The following is a 20,057-nucleotide window of genomic DNA, read 5'->3' on the forward strand; positions in this document are numbered from 1 at the left end:
ACTGTGCATATGGTAAATGTTAACAAATGTCCTTTGAACAAGTAAATGAAAGACATTTTAGTGCTAAATATGGTTCATTCATTCAATACAACCAAAATAGTAAATTAGCCATATAAGTGGTTAGAACAATAACTTGACAGTGGGAAAATGGGCATCCTAATATATCAAACAGAAATGGATGGAAATTATTTACCTGAAAATCTCTACATGCCGGTCTTTTAAAAAGAGCTCACTTATTCATGTTAAAAACTGCTTTGGAGAAGTAATTTTTCTTTTTGGCTCTATTGTTTATTTTGTTCTTATTGGTTTTACTATTATATTGTACTTAGTGATTGTACTATAGAAGTCCAAAAAGAAAAGAAAAATCCTAACAATGAGGAGATGTTTTTACAATTTTAAAAATTAGAGCTGTGTTGAATACATTTGAATTCATCGTGTTTTTCACACAATTGCTTTTACACTCATTTAACTATGTGTGCTATGTATGCAATTCTGATAGAATATTTAAAACACTAATGAAGTTTGTCTTTATTAAAGTTAACATTCTTTTATTGAGGGTGAGGATTATGTAAGAATTGTCATTATAATGAAATTAAGTGTTATTGAGAAAAGAAATGTTAAAATGAGTATTCTGGAATTGTACAGCAGTAACAAGGTGGAAGACTTTGTAAACTGTCATTTTTGTTGTTCTCCATAATAGAATGTTCTTTGCTGGAAGTTAAGCAAAGCATCCTATTATTCTAGTGTTCAGTGGATTAGTGGAGTTTAAAATAAGCTTCCTTGTATTGTACAAGAAAATGGAGGGCTACATACTGCTTGCTATGTAAACAGAGGTTTAATTAACACTTAAGGTTTTGCATCTTCACAGGTTGCAAGTGTTAATTAAATCTGTATTTACATGGCAAGAAATGCAGAGTTAGATGCTTTTCTTTTAAAAGCCAACAAAATTTGTTGGAAGTACAGCTACTCCAAAGTGTAGCCAAAGTTATGTGAAGGATAATCTCTTGAAGTTGGGAGAAATTATCAAAGTAGTATAATCTAAACTCTCACTGAATACACCAGTTCCTTTCTGCAGTGTTCTAGAAACATTATGAGCTGTCCTAATGACTAATATGTATTCCTTGGGGAAAAAAATGCTCAATTTTTGTGCAGTTCCAATTTATAATCTTTCTGCAACTATTATCCTGTTCAGCCTTCTGGAGTTAGGAAAACAAACAAATAAAAACATAATGGCTGCTGTAACCTAAATTTCCTCAATATACCAAGTCACTATTCTGTGATCAACATGTTTTTCACACCTGCTATGCCTAGACCCTTATCCCAGCCTTTTCTTCCCAGACTGAACGCTCCCAGTTCCTTTAATTCTTTTTTCTTTTTTGTTTTAAACTGAAGTATAATCAGTTTATATCATAAGGTATTTTCATTGTTACCACCATTCTAATCATCTTGCTTTGAATGTGCTCCACCTTATTGATATCCAGGGATATGAAATCAACATCCTTCTAAAAGTGTGTTTTTCCAGATGAAACACAGAATGGCGTTGTCTGACTCCACAAATTATTTCTATTAATGAATCCTATATTTGCTTTTACTAGCTTTTCTTGCTGCCACGTCATAGTACTAATTTAGAATGAGTTTATAATTAACTAAATCATCTTTTAAAAGTATGCAGAACTTTAAAGTACAGTTAAGACTAATTCTTAAATTTTATAGTTGATTTTTTTTCTATTTTCAATGCAGGCTATTATATTTACTTCTTTTATATTTCATCATATTAGTTTTGATCCAGAATTCCTGTGAGATCATTTTGAAATTATTTATATTTCATTTATATTTACACTGAATCAAAATTTTCTTAAATAAAAATGATCATCAAGACTTTAGGGGTTTATAAAAATCTTAAATAGGACAGATCTACATGTCCAAATATTTAAGAAATAAGAAACCTCAAGCACACCACCATTAACCTCATCCCCATTTAACACCAAATCAGAGTATTTGAACACATACAATTGTTTGACAGTTTCAAATTCAGTTAACTACAGTGTCATTTAGCCTGCATTGCTCCTCGTTTACAATGACATCGTGCGAGATTTTCCTTAAAAGTATTATAGAAATCAGAATGCTTACTCTACTAGAGATCTTGAGAGAAAAAAAAATCTACATTAAAAACCCACCTAAGACTCTTAGAGATGGGATCATCCTTAAATAAAGCATAGTCCATAAATTTATAGAAACACACAAACACACACACAAACACACACACACACACACACACACACACACACATCAATATTACACCCTCAAGGTCATAGTGTCAGGACTATAACTAAGACTTCGATATGCATGATACTTGACTTTAAGTCCAAGTCTATCATATAGTTCTATAACATAAATTGCCTTAATAGGACTTCCTGAATTATCACTTTTATGAAAAGGTACCATGACGTTGAAACCACTGACTTTTTCTCCCTATTACTCAACATCTATTGCCCTATTAAGATTGTATGTCTTTGCCTGTCTGCCTCTTCTTCTGAAATATCTATCCCAGTGTTGCTTCTTCACAAACATATGCTCACTTCTGAAGGTCGTTGCCTTCAGAAGCCTCTACTGATCCCTCCAACAAACTATTTACATCTATTTCTACACTTCTGTGTTGACTGTATGAATCACTTTTATGGCACTTAGTAGACAGTTTGAACTTTTGGTTTATGTATATTTTCCACTCAGATGGACCATGAGTTATTTACATTCTTCTAAATTTTTATATTCCATAATGTTTAGAATATGGTAAGTTATTAGTATGATATACTTACTTGGATTAATTCACCTTTAGGAGAAGGTCTTACATGGTTTTGCTGTAGCAAAAACAGATTTTTTTGTTTAAATAATAATTTGATAAATAGATACTTCCTTTTATAAAGTAGCTGACTAGGACAGAATGACATGAAAACAGTTAACTTTAACATTGAAGGATTAAAAAATAATAATAGGTAACAGTTGGTGAGCACTTCCTCTGTGCAAAGCACTGTGTCAAGACATCCCATATATTGTCTCATTTAACTTCAAGACAACCCTTTTTACAATGGAGAAAATGAGTCTCAAGAAGGCTATATATGTAATACTTGACAGTGGACTTATTAGCACCACTATCCAACAGAATTTTAAATTTTCCCACATATTAATTCAGTGCATATCAGAACAAGCACATTTTTCTTAAAAATATGCATAATGGATTTTTTCTTTTTTTTTTAATCCATCTGCTCTTCTATTATATGACGGTTTTTTCTTAGTTTTAGTCTCTGACAGAAATCAAATTGACTTATCTGAATTCTCACTCGTGTGTTATTTTGTAACTTAGATATCAGTAACTCTAGATGGCAAAGCATCTTCTCTTTGCCACATCCACACTCCATTCTCATTCACATCTAACTAGTGTCAGTTACTACATTTACATTGAAGAACATTTGAAAGACTGACTTAATTTCTGAACCCCTCCTAAAAGGGGCTCATTGTGGAGAGAGGGGGAAAAAAAACTGTTACATTCTGAAAAAAAGTTTGAAAGAGATTATCATTGTACATTTCAGATCTTTTTCAAATCAAAATCACTGGCCCATTATGCAATAATAACTCATTATTACTTATGTTTTCAGTTTATTTGTTTTGGTCTCATTTTGTATCACTTTTTTTTACTTAGTAAGAACTCCAAGACTCTCCAGCATCTAGAACTATAAAGTTGATGAACAATATTAAAGAATGTTACTTATCATGCTCTGGGATAAGTAGCTTTTTATTAAGTATATTTATAAGTGTTGGATAAAAATCCTTTGGATGTTTTACTAAAAATTTTGGTGATTCTTTTTGTTCAAATAAGAAAATGTATTAAGCACTTCAAGAGAAAGATGAATGAGGTATTAGCTTTTATTTCATTTAGGATCTTATACACAGTGGGGTGTATGTGTGTGTGTATTGGTAATCTTTTACATGTGTTTGAGACAACGTCATTAAGAACTCACATGAGACCACAGCGTAATAACACATCATACTCACCAGGACAGAACAAATTGAAAAATAAAAAATTTTCAAGTATTGGTGAAGATACAGTCCAACTAGATTTGATAATGAAAATGTAAATTGACACAGTCATTTTGTAAAGCTGAAATATAGATAGATAGATAGATAGACAGACAGACAGACAGATAAATTTCCTATGACCCAGTAATTCCACTCCTAGATGTTTACCCAACAGAAATAAGCACATGTGTTCTTCAAAAGACATAACCTGAATGCTCATAACAGCACAGTCCGCATTCATGCTAAAATGTAAACTACCCTAAATGACCATCAACTGTTAAACAAATAGATGAATGTGCTGTATTCACAAAATGAAATGCTATGCTATACATCACTGAAAATAAACAGCTCACAACCACACACAAAAGTGAAGATAAACCTCATACACAATGTTGAATAAAAGAACTCAGACCCAAAAGAGTATATATTATATGAATCCATTATATAAACTACAAAGAAAAGTAGTAAACCTAGCCTATCCCATTCGAAACTGAGTGAGTGGTTACTTTTGGCAAAGCACTTCTATTATAAAGGATGTAAATTCTCCTTTAAATTTTCAGAAAACTCACATGATTCCTTTTCAGGCATTAGTTTTTAAATTTTGTTTCCAAGGAGTTTGCAAGATATAACTTGTATTATACCTTATAGAGAAGCTGAAGGAAAAAAGAAAACAACTCTCAAACAAAAGAATAATATTATACTATGCATTTAGAATATTTTATAGCAGTGCCTTTCATTTTCAGAGAAATCAGATACCACAAGAGTCCTGGGTTTAGTTACTTTGGTAACTTTCTGTGTCTTACTGGTATACTTTGTAAGTCTTAATTTTCCTCTTTTTCTTAATAGGTGTGCAGTTCAACTTTCACACCTTTCATTTGGAAGACCATCATGACTACTTACTGATCACAGAGAATGGGAGTTTTACCCAACCACTGGCACGCCTGACTGGTTCAGAACTTCCTTCAACAATCAATGCTGGTCTCTATGGAAATTTCAGGGCTCAACTGCGCTTCATTTCAGATTTTTCAATATCATATGAAGGATTCAATATTACATTCTCTGGTAAGAAAATAAATTTAAAAAGAGATGTTTCAAAGTGTGAACATAATTTATGTGTGACAAAACAGAGAAAAAACAGAAAAGAAGAAAAGGAGAAAGCAAAGAAATATCTGTCAACAAATTTTAAGTAAAGTTTGAAATGCCTTGAAGATTATCTATGATAATATCTTAAAGGGAGCCTTTAAACAACAAAGAATAAATCAGTTCACTAAAAATCTACTTTAAGTACATTAATTACATTTCTTTAACTTGCACTCCAGCAGAATTCTAACAGAGAGAAAAGCTTGCTAAAATGCCAGGTGAACTTAAAATAGAAAGTCTTATATACTTAAAGTTTCAATTAGGCTATAAATGAAATGTGAATTAAACCAGTGATAATCTAGTTTTGTATTTCTGAGAAAAGGCATAGTTTACAGGCTAAGATTAAGATAAATTTAATTGACTTAATTCATTTAGAACTAGATGATCTAGAAACTAATGTGGTTATCCCTTTATTCTAGAATAACCACAACTATAGGCAACATTATAACTTGGATACCAGAAAAAAATTATAAAAGCAAAGTGAATAAAAATTATTCTTATTAATTCTACTTCATAGTTAAGTGGAATGGTGAAAGAGAATACAGAAACAAATTAATAGTTAAATCTTCTGCCAATTTGCTAACATAAATTCTTAATATTGTAATTATACATAATTATATAAATAATATATTATAATTTATATAAATGAAATTATACAAATGCTAACCTTGTTCTTCAACTGTTATTCTAGTACTTCCATGGAAATACTTCTAAAATAATTAAGGTATTTCATAATGAATAGTAAATGAGCATAATCAATTTTAACCCAGAATATTAAAAGTGTGTCCAAATTAATTTTTTAAACAAGAAAATATTAGCTCTTTAACATAAAACAATCCCTCTTGTTCCCCATTGCAATTACTTACTAAGTGTGTGCTCTGGGAATATTTTTAGATGGGCTACTTCTTCCTAGAACTGTATATAATTATAATATTGTTGTTTAATTAACTCTGCTTTTCATACACTGAAGAGTGTTTAGCTGTTCATTTTCATGATGTGCATTCATTGCTTAGGGACGTTTTCTTGTATAAATCTATAATATACAATTTTCAGCATATGGACACTTCAGTCTTACATAAACACTTGCATCTGGAGTCACATGTTTTTCAGAATTTCAATTAATTGTATTTCTTATATACTAGAGGCCTTTGTCACTTAGATTAAAACCATTAAGTAAAAGTCATTTCAAAATGCAAATGATTTCATTCCAAATGTTATTTTGCATTTGAAAATATGAATCTATTATGTCATTGTTACAAGTCAAAAATCTATGAAATGGAAATGTGTCTAATGAAGAAGAAAAATATGAGATAAATAGCTACATTTTCAGTTTATCACTTAGAAGGTGACATTTTTCTCATCTATATTGAATTTCACACATGAGTTTCCTTAAATTATTAAATCTTTCATAAAAGAAGAAAATTATATGCACCATTAGTACCTATCCATAATTATACATATAGTCATCTTTTAAATGTATGGCTGGTCCTAAAAGCATCCAATTTGCAAATAATAGGAATATACTCTTAAAGGTTACTACTAGCATTTTCTTTGTTCTCTTCTTCGTCTGAGTACAGAATATAACCTGGAACCTTGTGAAGATCCTGGAATTCCTCAATATGGTAACCGAATTGGGTTCAACTTTGGGGTTGGTGACACTCTGACCTTCTCATGCTCATCAGGATATCGTCTGGAAGGGACATCAGAGATCATCTGTCTTGGTGGTGGCCGAAGAGTATGGAGTGCACCTCTGCCAAGGTGTGTGGGTACGTGGTCAGCTGCTTTCATTTGCTTGTATGTGTAGTCACTGTCCATGGAGTTGCATGATTATACACCCTTCGTTTTTTTAATAATCCGTTGAATTTCTTCATTTATTTCATATTAGTTATTTCAATTTTTTTTTTCCACTTGATAATCTGGTGTACCTCAGTTACCTTCTCAACTGCTCCATTAAAGCAAACATGCTTCTAAATTTGTTTTCAGATGATGGGGATAAGGAATGGATAGACAGACAGACAGACAGATAGATAAATAGATAGATAGATAATAGGTGATGATAGAATCATATTTTGAGAGCTTACAGAAAATTGCATTCTTGTGTTCTAATAATAAATGATTCTTCATGACTTCTGACTGAAGTTTTGACAATATTTTATAACTTAGAATTAACATGCATAAAATATGATTGCAAGGGAAAATAATATATAATTAATTTATGGACTATCAAAGCAAATATTGACTCAATATGTACAATCTATAGAATTAATCTGTTATGATAGATGAATTAAGATGGCAATTAATTTCATGTTGCAAGATAAAGAATAGCAACAATTAAAGTATTAAAAGTTTGGAGCACGACTTTAACCTTTGGAAATGGATATTTTGACTGATAAAAAGAAAAGAAAATGCTGTAGAGACTGATGTAGGACTTAAGTCATTTTTTATTTATTTTAGTAAATTGAGAAGCAAGAATTTCTTCAGGTCATCAGCCATTCAGTGGTTGTCAGTACTCATTTTTATGATTGAACTAGATGCAAATGATCATTTTACAATTATTTCATAAAGCTCTTAAACGTCTCAAAAGCATTTAATTTGAATTTATTTTAATTGTAAATTTAATTGTGGATCACAGATCTGTGTAATTTTAATATACTACAAGCTCAGGCAAATTGGTAGAGATTTGATCTGTGGCTTAAGACCTTGGCTTTTTTTTTCTTTTTAATGGAGGCAGTATACCTCACACATAAAAATGCAAATGAAGAAGATACCCTCTGTTACTTATTCAGTATATTGTCTACCATATAGAAATGTGGTGGGAATTTCTGGGGATCCCCAAATCCAGTGAAAAAATATGATCTTTCAGGTTAATATGCGTCTGAAGGCTTTTATAGTGATGAGATTATTTTCACAACCCTATGGGTTATACAACAAATAAACTGATATGTAACAAATGAAATTTATTTTTAAAATCACAAGCTTTTATAGAAAGGGCACAAGCAAACACAGAGACTTGAAGCTGGGAGGTGATAAGTAGTCATACTCTCAGAGCATCTTTTCCAGAAAGCTATGTAGAGTGCAGTCCCTTCTGTTCTTGTTTTTATGTGTCTTTTTCCTTGGGAGGGGGGCAGTGGATTGTTTGTTTTTCTTGCTGTTGCCAGAGTTGGAATTCCCTTCCTTACTGAATTGTCCCATTTCCATTTGTGTTTGGTGTGAATATTTTCAAAGGCTAATTAATGAGAACCTTGGGAACAGTCCAAGTGAAGGCTCCAGAGTGCCCCGCTTAATATCCTGGTCATTTGATATTGGGTTCATTCACTTTTCTAAACTTCATTTTTCTCATCAGCAAAATGGTTACACTACGTTTATGTTAGTTATGAGCATTAGAAGAGATTAGCCATGCCAATTAGACACCTAGTATAATCCCGGGAATATAGGAGGGGTTCAGAATTTAGATGTGATTATAACTCTTAATATATTGAATATAATCTGCTGTCTATTAAGCCCACCAATCTAATTTATAAAACCAACTATAGTTGGAAATGAATTCCACATTATAAAACACTAACATTTATGAGCGTCTTCTAGGCTCTTTCAGATCCATACTTACTTCATTTAATCCTTACTATAATGCCATTATTGTTATTTCCCCCATTTCTCATCTGAAGAGTCTTACAGATTTTGAACAACTTGCCCCAAATCATCAAGATTGTGAATGGCAGAACCATGATTTGTCTACAATCTTTATCATTCCAAAACCCAAATTTTTTTCACTAGGATCTAGGTTTAATCTTAAAAGAGTCTAGGAAAAGGTGAATCTTGAAGAACTGTATGTCACACAGAGTTGATTAATATTTTCTCTTAAAATACCAAAACCATACCACGATGTTACACAGGCTGAGAAGTGTTTGCATGTACATTTTTAAGGTTTACTCCACTTTTACAATAAATTTTAATAAAAAGACTTATGTTCTTTTTTGCATTTCTGGTTATATATATGTATGTATTTCTTATTTTGTTATATTTTCAAAATTCTCAGTCTTCAGTCACAGAAAATACACAACATTATTTGGAACTATTCATATGAACAGACCCAATTTTAGCAATGCTAATTTATTTGGACAGATGTTATTTCTTCTTTGATTTTTTTTGTACTTTTCACTTCATGTAGCTAAAGCCAATTCTCTAGTGCACACTTGCTTAAAAGATATTATTTAGTACTATTACTAGCTTCATAGAAAGCTTATGTTATGGGCAGTGGCCAAATTATAAGTAGCTTGTATTTCAAGTTTGTTTTTTGTTTCTGTTTTTGGCTATTTGGAATTTATGTGGTCTTTCCTTGTCACAAGGTTGCAAACGAATACATTCTCAGAACAAATCATACATGAGATTTTAAATTTTATGTCAAGTATAAAACTAACATTTATTAAAATGACTTTTGCATACCTAGGTTATATAAGAACATGCCTGCCTCTTTGGACACTAAGGCAACAGATAAAGCAATTTGTGGAAACCTACTTTTTGTTAATTTTTTTCAATGTATGTTTAATTTTGATTTTATGTTTAGTGTATAAATTGGTCTTTCAGTTTCTGATGGTAGAATTTGGTGAAAATTATCTTAATTCTGGATGTTAGATGAGTTATAAATAACATTTTCATTTAAGCATTTTCCTAAGTAACCTCTGCATTTGTTTTAAGATAATATTTTAATAAAATAATAAAACATAATAGCACCATAATATAGTCTTTACAGTCTATAAAGGATTATATCATATAGTGTCCCATTCCAAAAATCCACTTATGCTGTGAGTGTAGGTTTAACATAATGATTTTATCAGTGAAGATACAATGTCTATAAAAAGTTCAAGGTTGCACACAAACTCAGCGGCAGAACTGTGCCTGTTCCAAGTTGAGACCCAGGCTTGTGCTCTGTTTACCACAGCAGACCACTGTCTTTGGAGGCTTCACTAAGTGGAGAGGAAATCTGGTCTTAATTTAGTTGACACATGCTTCAGAATATTCCTTGGGCTGTCCTCTGTTTTAATTAGAGGAAAATTCTTTGACCATAACAGGGGTTACTTACATGTAGGGAATTTTTTAATTTTACCTTTTTTTTATTGCAGTATAGTTGACATACAATATTATATTTGTATGAAGTGTACAACATAGTGATTAAACATTTATATACATATGGACTGATCACCATGATAAGTCTAGTAAACACCTGTCACTATACAAAGTTATTGCAATATTATAGACTGTATTCCCTGTGCTGTACTTTACATCCCCATGACACACTTATTTTATAACTGGAAGTTTGTACCTGGTAAAACACTACTTATTTGCCCATCTTCCACCCTCCTCCCCTCTGGAAACCACCAGTTTGTTCTTTGTATCTGTAAGTGTTTCTGTTTTGTTTTGTTTGTTCGTTTGTTTTGTTTTGTTTTTTAGATTTTACGAACAGGTGAAATCATATGGTAATTGTGTTTTTCTCTCTGACTTACTTCACTTACACCCTCTAGGCCCATCCACATTGTAGCAAGTGCAGGGAAATTTGTGGAGGCAGGAAAAGAATTTTGATAGCAATCAAGAGTGTAACACCTACTGAGAATCAGAGATTCTTCTCCTGGAGAAGTGGCATCCACTGCAGGCACATAGTTCGTATTTATACTCCAGCCTTTCCTAAGTTATGTAAGCTTTGGAAAGTTGTTCAGATCGCCTTCCTGCCAAGTTTTCTCAAATGTAAAATGTGGGTAATTACATCCATGGTGCAAGATAGCTTATAGTTCTAAGCAGTGAAAGACATATATATCACCTAATGCACTACTCAACAAATAACATTTGCTCAACAAACCTTAGTCCCTTTTCCTTGTGCCTGCAGCTCTCTCTACCACTGTATATCCAATTCTCCTAAGGGCTACCATGACTGTTAGCTGTGAAGAGTGATTTTCACTAACCAGCAGGAGAGGAAAGAGAAGAAGAAAAGAAGAATATGAAAAAGTTTTAGTGTGCTATCAGCAGCTGAGTCCTTCACATACACAATCTCATTACTACTTAGTGATCAAGATGAAAGTTTTACCTTTTTAAAAAAATACATGTCTATAATTATGTTTTACATTTTGGAAAAGACAAAAATAAATAACAGGCAACATGGAATTTCAGTGAATATATTTGACATTTAAATGATTATCCTGGAGATCCGTGTTTCTTTGGAAACAAATATGTGGTCATATTTTTAAGTGGCAACCAAATATTAAAAAAAAAAAAAGGTATAAACAAGTTGATTACTTTAAAAAAAGATACACTGGCTTGTGTTTGATCAAAAAGTAAGTACCTGAATTTTTCTAAAGTTCGCATTACAAAAATGACACTGGTATTTCCATTGTCATCTTTCTAAATTTAATCAAAAATTGCTTGTCTTCATTCAGCTTCCTAACATACCAGGAACTATATACCAGGTTATGTTGCAAATAAACAAGGAGCTGATGAAAGAACATGTTGTTTTGGAAAGTAGATTGTCAAGTTCAATATTAGTAATGGTTTGTCTTTAAGCAAGAGTCCACATATTTTAAGCCTATACATTTTGAAATATTTATTTCCTTTCATATATTTTTAATTTTTTAATTTTTTTGTTGAAGTGTAGTCAGTTACAATGTATCAGTTTCCGGTGTACAGCACAATGTCCCAGTCATGCATCATATATTTCTTTCAAAAACCACTTGAGAGAATATTATCCCATTTTATAAACTACACAGATTAATTACATAACTTGGTAGAGTTTGAAAACAGCTCCTTCTGACTCCAGCTCGTGTTTTAGCAACTACATGTATAATTTCACTGTATCATCTCTTGTTTTCTAGCTGGCTTCCAAATGTCCCTCATTTAATTTATCTCCAATAACATTACTAGTTATATTCTTTTTTATTGATAAGTAACAAATTACCACAAATTTAGCAATTTAAAACAACACATTTACTTTCTCATGGTTTCTGTGGGTGAAGAATCTGTGCAAGACTTAACTGGGTCCTCTCTTAGGGTTTTAAAAGGTTGCAATCAAGATGTTGATCAGGGCTGAATTCTCACCTGAGGTTCATGATTCCCTTCTAAATTCAGTGGCTCTTGGACGTAATCAGTTCCTTGAGGTTGTAGGACTGAGATAATCAGTTCTTTGCTCAATTCCTGGGGGCCATCCATAGTTCCTTACCATGTGAACTTCCACAACTTTGCTGCTTCCTTCATCAAAACAGCAAGGAGAGTCTGTCTAGTGAATCACTAGCAAAATGCAGTTTTGCATAATGTTATATAATCACAGGAGTAATAACAAGCAAGTTACTGGTCTCACTCAACTCAAAGGGAGGGGACTACACTAAAGCATGAATACCAAAAGGTGAGTATGATGGAAGCTTTACCTTAAAGTCGACACCAGTTAACATTAGAAAGATAAGATCACCTGTCTATTTCCTGCTTATCACTAAGTGATTTCCCATGCCTATTAGATGCAGTTGAAATTCCGTAAGTCCCTTCTTAGGTTGGCCTACTGCCCTCTCTATAGTCATTCCCCTATATGTGTCCTGGAATACATTCATAAGATGCTACATGCCATTCCCAAACATGCCAAACACTTGATACATTTTTAGATGCTAAGGCTGTATTGATATCTACTCTCTCCAAATGATCAAGCTCTCACTTGTGTCTGCACAAGCAGACAAATAATTTCTTTCTCTGATAAGCTACACGCAAAGGTAAAGTGAGAGAAGGCACTGAAAACATTGTTCATTGGCTGGAGGAGGCTTTGCATTTTAATCTGTCGAGCTTTCATTCCTATCACCATAACAAAGATAAAGACATTATCTCTTTGTGGGTACTAACTATTCCATATAAAATAGATAAACAAGTTTATACTATAGAGCACAGGGAACTATATTCAGTATCTTGTAGTAATCTATAATGAAAAAGAATATGAATATATATATATGTATGACTGAACTATTATGCTGTACACCAGAAATTGACACAACATTATAAACTGACTATACTTCAATTTAAAAAAAGTTATCTCTCATTATCTATTATTGTAACAGCACAAACAGACTCTAGTCTTCATTCTTGTCTCTGTTCTCCTAACTGAATAGTAGAGTCAGAGTGAAGTTCCTATGATACACATTTGATGATGTGTCTTTCTGGCTTAAAATTCTTCATTGCCCTCAAAGTAAATTCTGAATGTTACCCTCTTACTCCTATCCCCACCCCATAATTTTGCCTGAGTGATTTATTCTTCACACGTACCCATCCTGATAGTGAATGAAGCCTTTCTTGACCTTCAAAAATTGTTAAATGTCCTTCTTACAGATTGCATGTGCTTTTCTGTATTTACCCTTCCTAGGATTCATAATGGTGTATTGAATTGCCTTTTTATCTACAAGAGTGTTTAGCATATAGAAAGCTTTCAGTAAATATGTTGAGTTGATAAAGAAATGAATATATAATAGGGGCAGAGCGCCTTTATTTTTACATTTTCAACTTACTAACTTTAATATATATGAACAAATACTGTACCCTAGAGGTACTCTATTCAGCGTAAAACCAATAAAGAACTATAATTGCCATTTCAACCTGGACCATCACACTATTCCTTAGCCTATAATGCGTTTGCTATGTAGATATTAACACATACCCCCTCAAGTCTAATAAGTAAATCCACCAACCAATGAAAAATAAAGGTGCCTGAAAAGACTACTAAGAGGAGGCTTATAATTATGATAGAAACAAAAAAGATAAATTTATAAAAATTGAATATGGTGAGAAAATATTGTTATCTTGTATCTGTATATGGAATAAATCTTTCCCCAATATGCAGTGAAATTCAGAGCTCAACAAAGAGACTGGCTGACATTTTCCCCCCAAGTGGAATGAAAAGAAAGGGAAAAAATGCCTGATAGAAACTGATAATCCACAATTTTTCCTAGGTAAATATATTAACAGTATTTTTATTTGAAGTAGGTTAGATTTGAGTAAACTTTTGCTGTATGTGAATATCCATAAAGAATAAAAACATTGAATAAGCCAGTGTTAATGAGAAAAAAACAATGCACATATCCTATTTAATACAACTGCATTGAGTACTGTAAATTTTAAAATCTTCTCATTCATTTAGAATTTATAAACAAATGAATTTATGGAGAGCTTTTATAATCTAATTGGTGCATTAGTAGATAAGCCTCTGAACTTCCTTTGTTATACTGTAGTTGGCAAGTGAATACATGCTGTCTTATCTGTTGGCTTTGAGGTCCTTGAAAGTAAAGGCTGCATTTTAGTTATCTGTGTACCTCCTGTGTGTTAGCCATAAGCTCTGGTATATCACAGGTACCCATTCTGAGCATAAGACACTATAAAATTCATTCACCGTGTGATCATCAGGAACCTAGAGCAGATCATGACAAACCCATAATGGTGATTCACTCACAAGAAGACTTTCATTTAAATGATCCTCTGTGTTATTAGAGTCTCAGATTAATTTGGACAAATTTAAAAAATGTTTTTGAGGACCTAAAATAATAGACTCCTAAAAAACACTTTGTTCCCCTTACTATGTCCTCATGGTCTAACTATAAGTCTTGTTACCAGCCAAAATCTGCCTGCCAATTGGAAACTTAGAAGATGAGTTAGATCTGGGATTGATTACACAGAGGACACAGACTACTTTAGGGAGAGAGCTGAGTTGCAGACAAGGGCAAAAAGTGGAGTGTTTACTGGAATCTATTCTTCCAGGGTCATGTCCTTAAAGCAACTGCAACAGTAACGGTCTTATACCAGAAGGAATCACGGAAGTACCAGAGGCATTTGCTTTCTTGGCAACCTCTGAGTGACCTCTTCCTGCTTTTGTGGAAAATAAGACCAAGTTCAGAAATACCTACATCATATTCTTCCTTCGCCTTTATCTAATAAATTTAACCTAGACATACTGGGAAACGTGCTGAAAAAAAGGGAAATGATTAAACCTATGCATAGTATTTTTTTAAAAAATGCTGTAATATTAACCTAGAAAGCATGAAGTTCATCAGTTTGTCATTAAACACACTAATTTTGGTTTTTAGTTTAATATACTTTTACTTAATTAGAAAGTGACTGGTCCCTAAGTACATAGTGGTGCCAGATAAGGAATATTTTACCTGAGGTAATAATAAAAGCTAACATTTGCTGTGTGTTTAATATACGCCTGTCATGGTCTTACAAGATTTGAATAAGGACACTGAGGCACAGGGAGGTTAAGTTATTTCCCTAGGAGAATATATTAACAGTATTTTTATTTGAAGCAGATTAGATTGGGAGCAAATTTTTGCTGTATATAAATATGAGCCATAGAGAATAAAAGCATTAAATAAGCCAGTGTGATGATACTCTGTGCATATCCCCAAACTGGTTCGTGCTTACAACAATGACATCTGTGGCTCTCAGGAAATACTGTCATTCGACAGGGTAGATAACTGGAGGAGATAATTAAATGTTATTGTTTCTTGTAACTGAATTAGATTTTGATGCTGTGTCTCAGGAGAGGGTAGGATTTAATTGAAGTTGCAAGTAGATCGACAGTACCTAAAAGCCTTTGAAACTGAAAGGAAAGGTCATTGTCACATAAGGCAAATACATTTTAAAATTACTTCTAATTCTATGTTTTTATAAAGTCCATGTGCCTATTTGTTTTGTGTATATGTGTATATATATATATTTTTCCATTTCAGCCTCATAATATTGAAAATAATAGCAAAAATATGTATACATCATTACAGAGGTTGATTTCTAGTAAATGGTTTAATTGTTTGTCATCTGGTAATGCATTTAGCTAAGATATGTTCAAATGTACCTAGGGCTTTGAAAACAGACAAAAGCACATTGGAACAGAATAAAACTATCAATTAGTAACTGTGGAGTCACCTAAGGAACCAGTCAGTCTTAAGTTCAGTGGCACTAATGAGGGTAGGTTTAGGGTGAGTCCAGGAGAATAGGACTGTGATTATTCTACCTTGTAAACACACTCAGCCACTAATCAAGGGTATGTAATAAAATGAATTTTACTTTTTTCATCATTATTTCTGATTTTTAACTCTTTTCTTTAGTTCAAACTTAGCAATCTCAAATCCAGCTCCTTCACTGCAGGATAAAGCAGCTGAAGTCATCCTCCTTTGCTTATTATTACCAAGACAGTTGCCATGGAAATAATCTAATGTTATAAAATAAGCATCATAAGTTAAATCCAGAATCAAGAAAGGGCATATGGGTCAGGTATGAGAGAGTGTGCTTATTTAAATAAACAATAGTCTTGGTAATCATAAAAAATGTCAAGGTTAATTACTAAGAAGACACAAAGAAAAACGAATTTAGAGCTCTGGAAAGTTATTTGCAGAATTTAAATATTGCCCTTCAAGCAGATGTTTTAAAAAAAAAAGGAGTTAAGGGATTATTAACCCAACCTAAATTTCTGGCTCAAAGCCATTTTCTACATCTCTCCATTGTACCCAAGTACTCCCTTCGCAGCTCTCTTTGAATCCCAATTCAGTATTGGTATGCTGAAAGTGTAGGTAACATTTTATCTTCATGTGTATTAATCAGTCTACAAAGACTGTGTTTCAAAAGGTGATGGATAGTTTTTATTTCAAGTATTTTACTACACCTTTCTGAATTTGCACTAGCTGATGTTTTATTATGCTTGGCTACAGAATTCTGCAGCCATAAAATATTAACCTTTTCCTATAGTGTAAAATTGGAAACTCAACTGAGTCTAATCCCAATTTTCTATAAAAACATCCTGGGTTTTGTTTGTTCTGAAAAACTTTTGATTCGTTTTCAGATGAAAAATGTATAATGATAAAACATTATCTGCTTTTCTGATAATGTAAGGTTATTTCCCACTTGTTCAATTATGGTATTTGAAATCACTTGATGTCATTTACCTGTGTAAAACACGTAGGGCTTCACCACCAAATTATCATCCTCCTATCTGTAAAAGGAAAGCCAAGTTATACCTTTTTCTACGTGGAAAATTTGTAGTAAAACTTGTCTGATTATGGTCTAGGCTGTGTATGCCACCTTATCTCAAATTTCTTTATTCATCTAATAAATATTCATTTGATGCTTACTCCATGATAGTTTAAAAGGCATCCTGCCTTCTCCTTTCTAAACAAGAGCAAATAAAAACTATCTGGTGAATTTTATAAAACTATAAACCCTCCACTCTCCTGCTGAGAGTCTCTCCTCTCCTACCCAACCTAACCACCCTTCGTTAGGAAACAGGATCATGACAATAGTCAGCTGTCACTGATGATGTTGTCTATTACTCTCAGATTTAACAAAAGGTTAAATCCTCTGATGAAGAGAATAATACAGTTCTTATTTTCCTGTGACCTCGGAAAAACATTAACATGCCATTATAGGTTTTTTCCTCAGGCACATTTTCAAGAGTAGTATCTCTGACTTTATCACATTTCGTTCTTTCTTTCCCTCTTTCCTCTTCTTTCTTTCTTTTATTTCTTTTTTCTTTCTTTCTCTTCCTTCTCTTTCTTCTCTTCCTTCCTTTCCCTTCCTTCTTTCCTTCTTTCTTTTTTTCTGATTCCCTTCCCCTGAAACATCCTCATTTGATTATTCCATTTATTGATCTCACAATGCCTTTCTTGTAAAAGTAAAAACAAGTAAATGTACAAAGAAATATCTAAAGAGACTCAAGCAAGAATAAATCTGACATGCAAATTACTGAGACTCAGTGAGCATCAAGTGATTTGTGAGTTGTTTAGTCAAAACCAAATACCCTAAATATGAAAATCATATTTTAAAGAATTTTCAATCTTTTAGTAGTCTGACAAAAGCTATAATGGAGAGAAAAGAGAAATAATAGTGTTGAGTGCTTGTTATGTATGTGGCGGCATGACTGCACTATAAGGTTTTTCTCTTATTTACTCCTTTCAGTAATTTTATTAGTTAAGTATTAATATTCCCATTACCCATATTGAGAAAGCAATATCCAAAAAGGTAAAGTGATTCACATGAAGTATCACAGCTAGTAAGTATAGATTTGTCTGTCTTCCAAATCTTGTAGTCCATATTCTTTTCTTCATACTTTACTTGAAATTTTCCGGAGTTGTAATAATAACATAGAGTTAATTTGCGCGATGATTTTGAAAAGCATATTGCCATTCTGTGACCATTATTTGTTTTTATTTTCTTTTGGAGGAAAAAGAGAATGGTTTGGGGATTAAAAATAAAGTTAGGAATTTACCAAAGAATTTTTCTTTGAATTTGTTTACTCAATTTTCAGGATAAGTATTTCTATGATATTTAATTTGTTTCCAAATTTTGAAGGCTTTTAAGAAAATGTTATTCAAATTATATGCATAGTCCATAGAAATGGTAATAAAAATAACAAGAATCAGATTACAGTTAATATTGCGATATGATCTAGCTGGGGCTAGAATTATTATTTTTTGGACATAGATGATGATGTAACATTGAATACTTTCAAAAACTTTATAATATTTATTGCTGATATTTTTCTTCCTTAGGATTATGTCTCTTCTACTTCCTGCTGTTCATATTAATGGATCTGAGTTCTCTCATATGCTCTCTGACATCCTAGCTTTGAGAAACTCTAAATTCAGCCATTTGGAATTTAATCTTCCTTCATTCCTTTATTCATTTGTTCATTCATCTATTCATCAACTCACCAAACTTAGAGTGGCAACAATGTTTGGCATGCTGTGTTAGGTGATGGTGATATAACAAAGATGAATTGGATATTAGTAATTATTTTGTTAGAAAAAAAATCAGTGAGTTTGGTATATTTATGTATTGTATGACCCAACCAAAAAATTAAACCAATCTAATTAAACAAATATTTAGTGAGTACTGAATTGGGTGGCAAAGGTAAAAATATATAGCATACTTTCTCTCCTCTACTCTATTTTAAGGGGAAATAAGACTAATTATGACAGCCTGAGATGAGAATGAGAAGTAAAACTCATAATAGAGCAGAGAGGAATAGCATTTTTTTTCCTAGAAGGACAGGGAACAACTTCTCATAAATGGCATATTTGTGACAAAGAGCTGGATTTTGCTAAATGGAAAAGGTGGGGAAGGCCTTCTAGGCAAAGGGTATAAATCAAACAAGTAAAGTAACTATGTCTACAAATAAAATCTATTTTGGGTCTGAGTGGCTTTTTTGGAGCTTTTTTTGAGTCCCAGTTCAATTACAGGTATAGTCAATGTGTAACTAACACTTTCTTCTTTCTGCTTTTGAATCAATTCAATGAAGGCCACATTTCCTTCAGTGATAGATAGTTCTTATTTCACACATTTTTCTGTGTTGTTCAGAGGCCAGGATATGTGATTTTTTAGAACTAATATATTAGTAAGTAGCAACTTTGTGATATTACATATAATACAGAGTCTGGACTTAGGAAAAAGATGCTCTACCTTTAAATCATGGCTTCACAACTTAGTGGTTAGTGGCAAGTTGGACAGGATATTTAATCCCTCTGACCCCTATCTATAAAGTGGAGATACAATAAGAAAATGTTTAAGTTTATTGAGTTTTTACCCTACCCAGGTACTGTGCTAAGTGATTTACATGGTTTAATCCATTCAGTCTTTTCAGCAGGTATGATGTAGAAAGGTGTAATTATTACCTCCATTTTACAGAAAAGATCAATGAGATACAGAGAAATTACTTAAGTAGCTGTGTGCCCAAGCCAGTATAATGCAAGCCAATACTTGAAGCTGAAAACATGTTGCTTGATGCAACAGGACAAGGTATGGACAAAGTGAGAGGCAGGGTTTGAATGACAGAAAATCTTGTATGC

The 20,057-nt window shown here is 32.5% G+C and overlaps 1 protein-coding gene across 1 annotated transcript in view; it reads left to right on the plus strand.

Annotated features, from left to right (window-relative positions):
- Positions 1-20,057, plus strand: part of CSMD3 (CUB and Sushi multiple domains 3) — a 1,015,135-nt gene that overhangs the window by 692,045 nt on the left and 303,033 nt on the right. The window contains 2 exon segments of the mRNA XM_032468125.1: positions 4,921-5,136; positions 6,792-6,980. Coding sequence (XP_032324016.1) covers positions 4,921-5,136; positions 6,792-6,980 — 405 coding nt within the window.

This window comes from Camelus ferus, chromosome 25 (genome assembly GCF_009834535.1).
Source record: "Camelus ferus isolate YT-003-E chromosome 25, BCGSAC_Cfer_1.0, whole genome shotgun sequence".
In the NCBI taxonomy this organism is placed as follows: Eukaryota; Metazoa; Chordata; class Mammalia; order Artiodactyla; family Camelidae; genus Camelus; species Camelus ferus.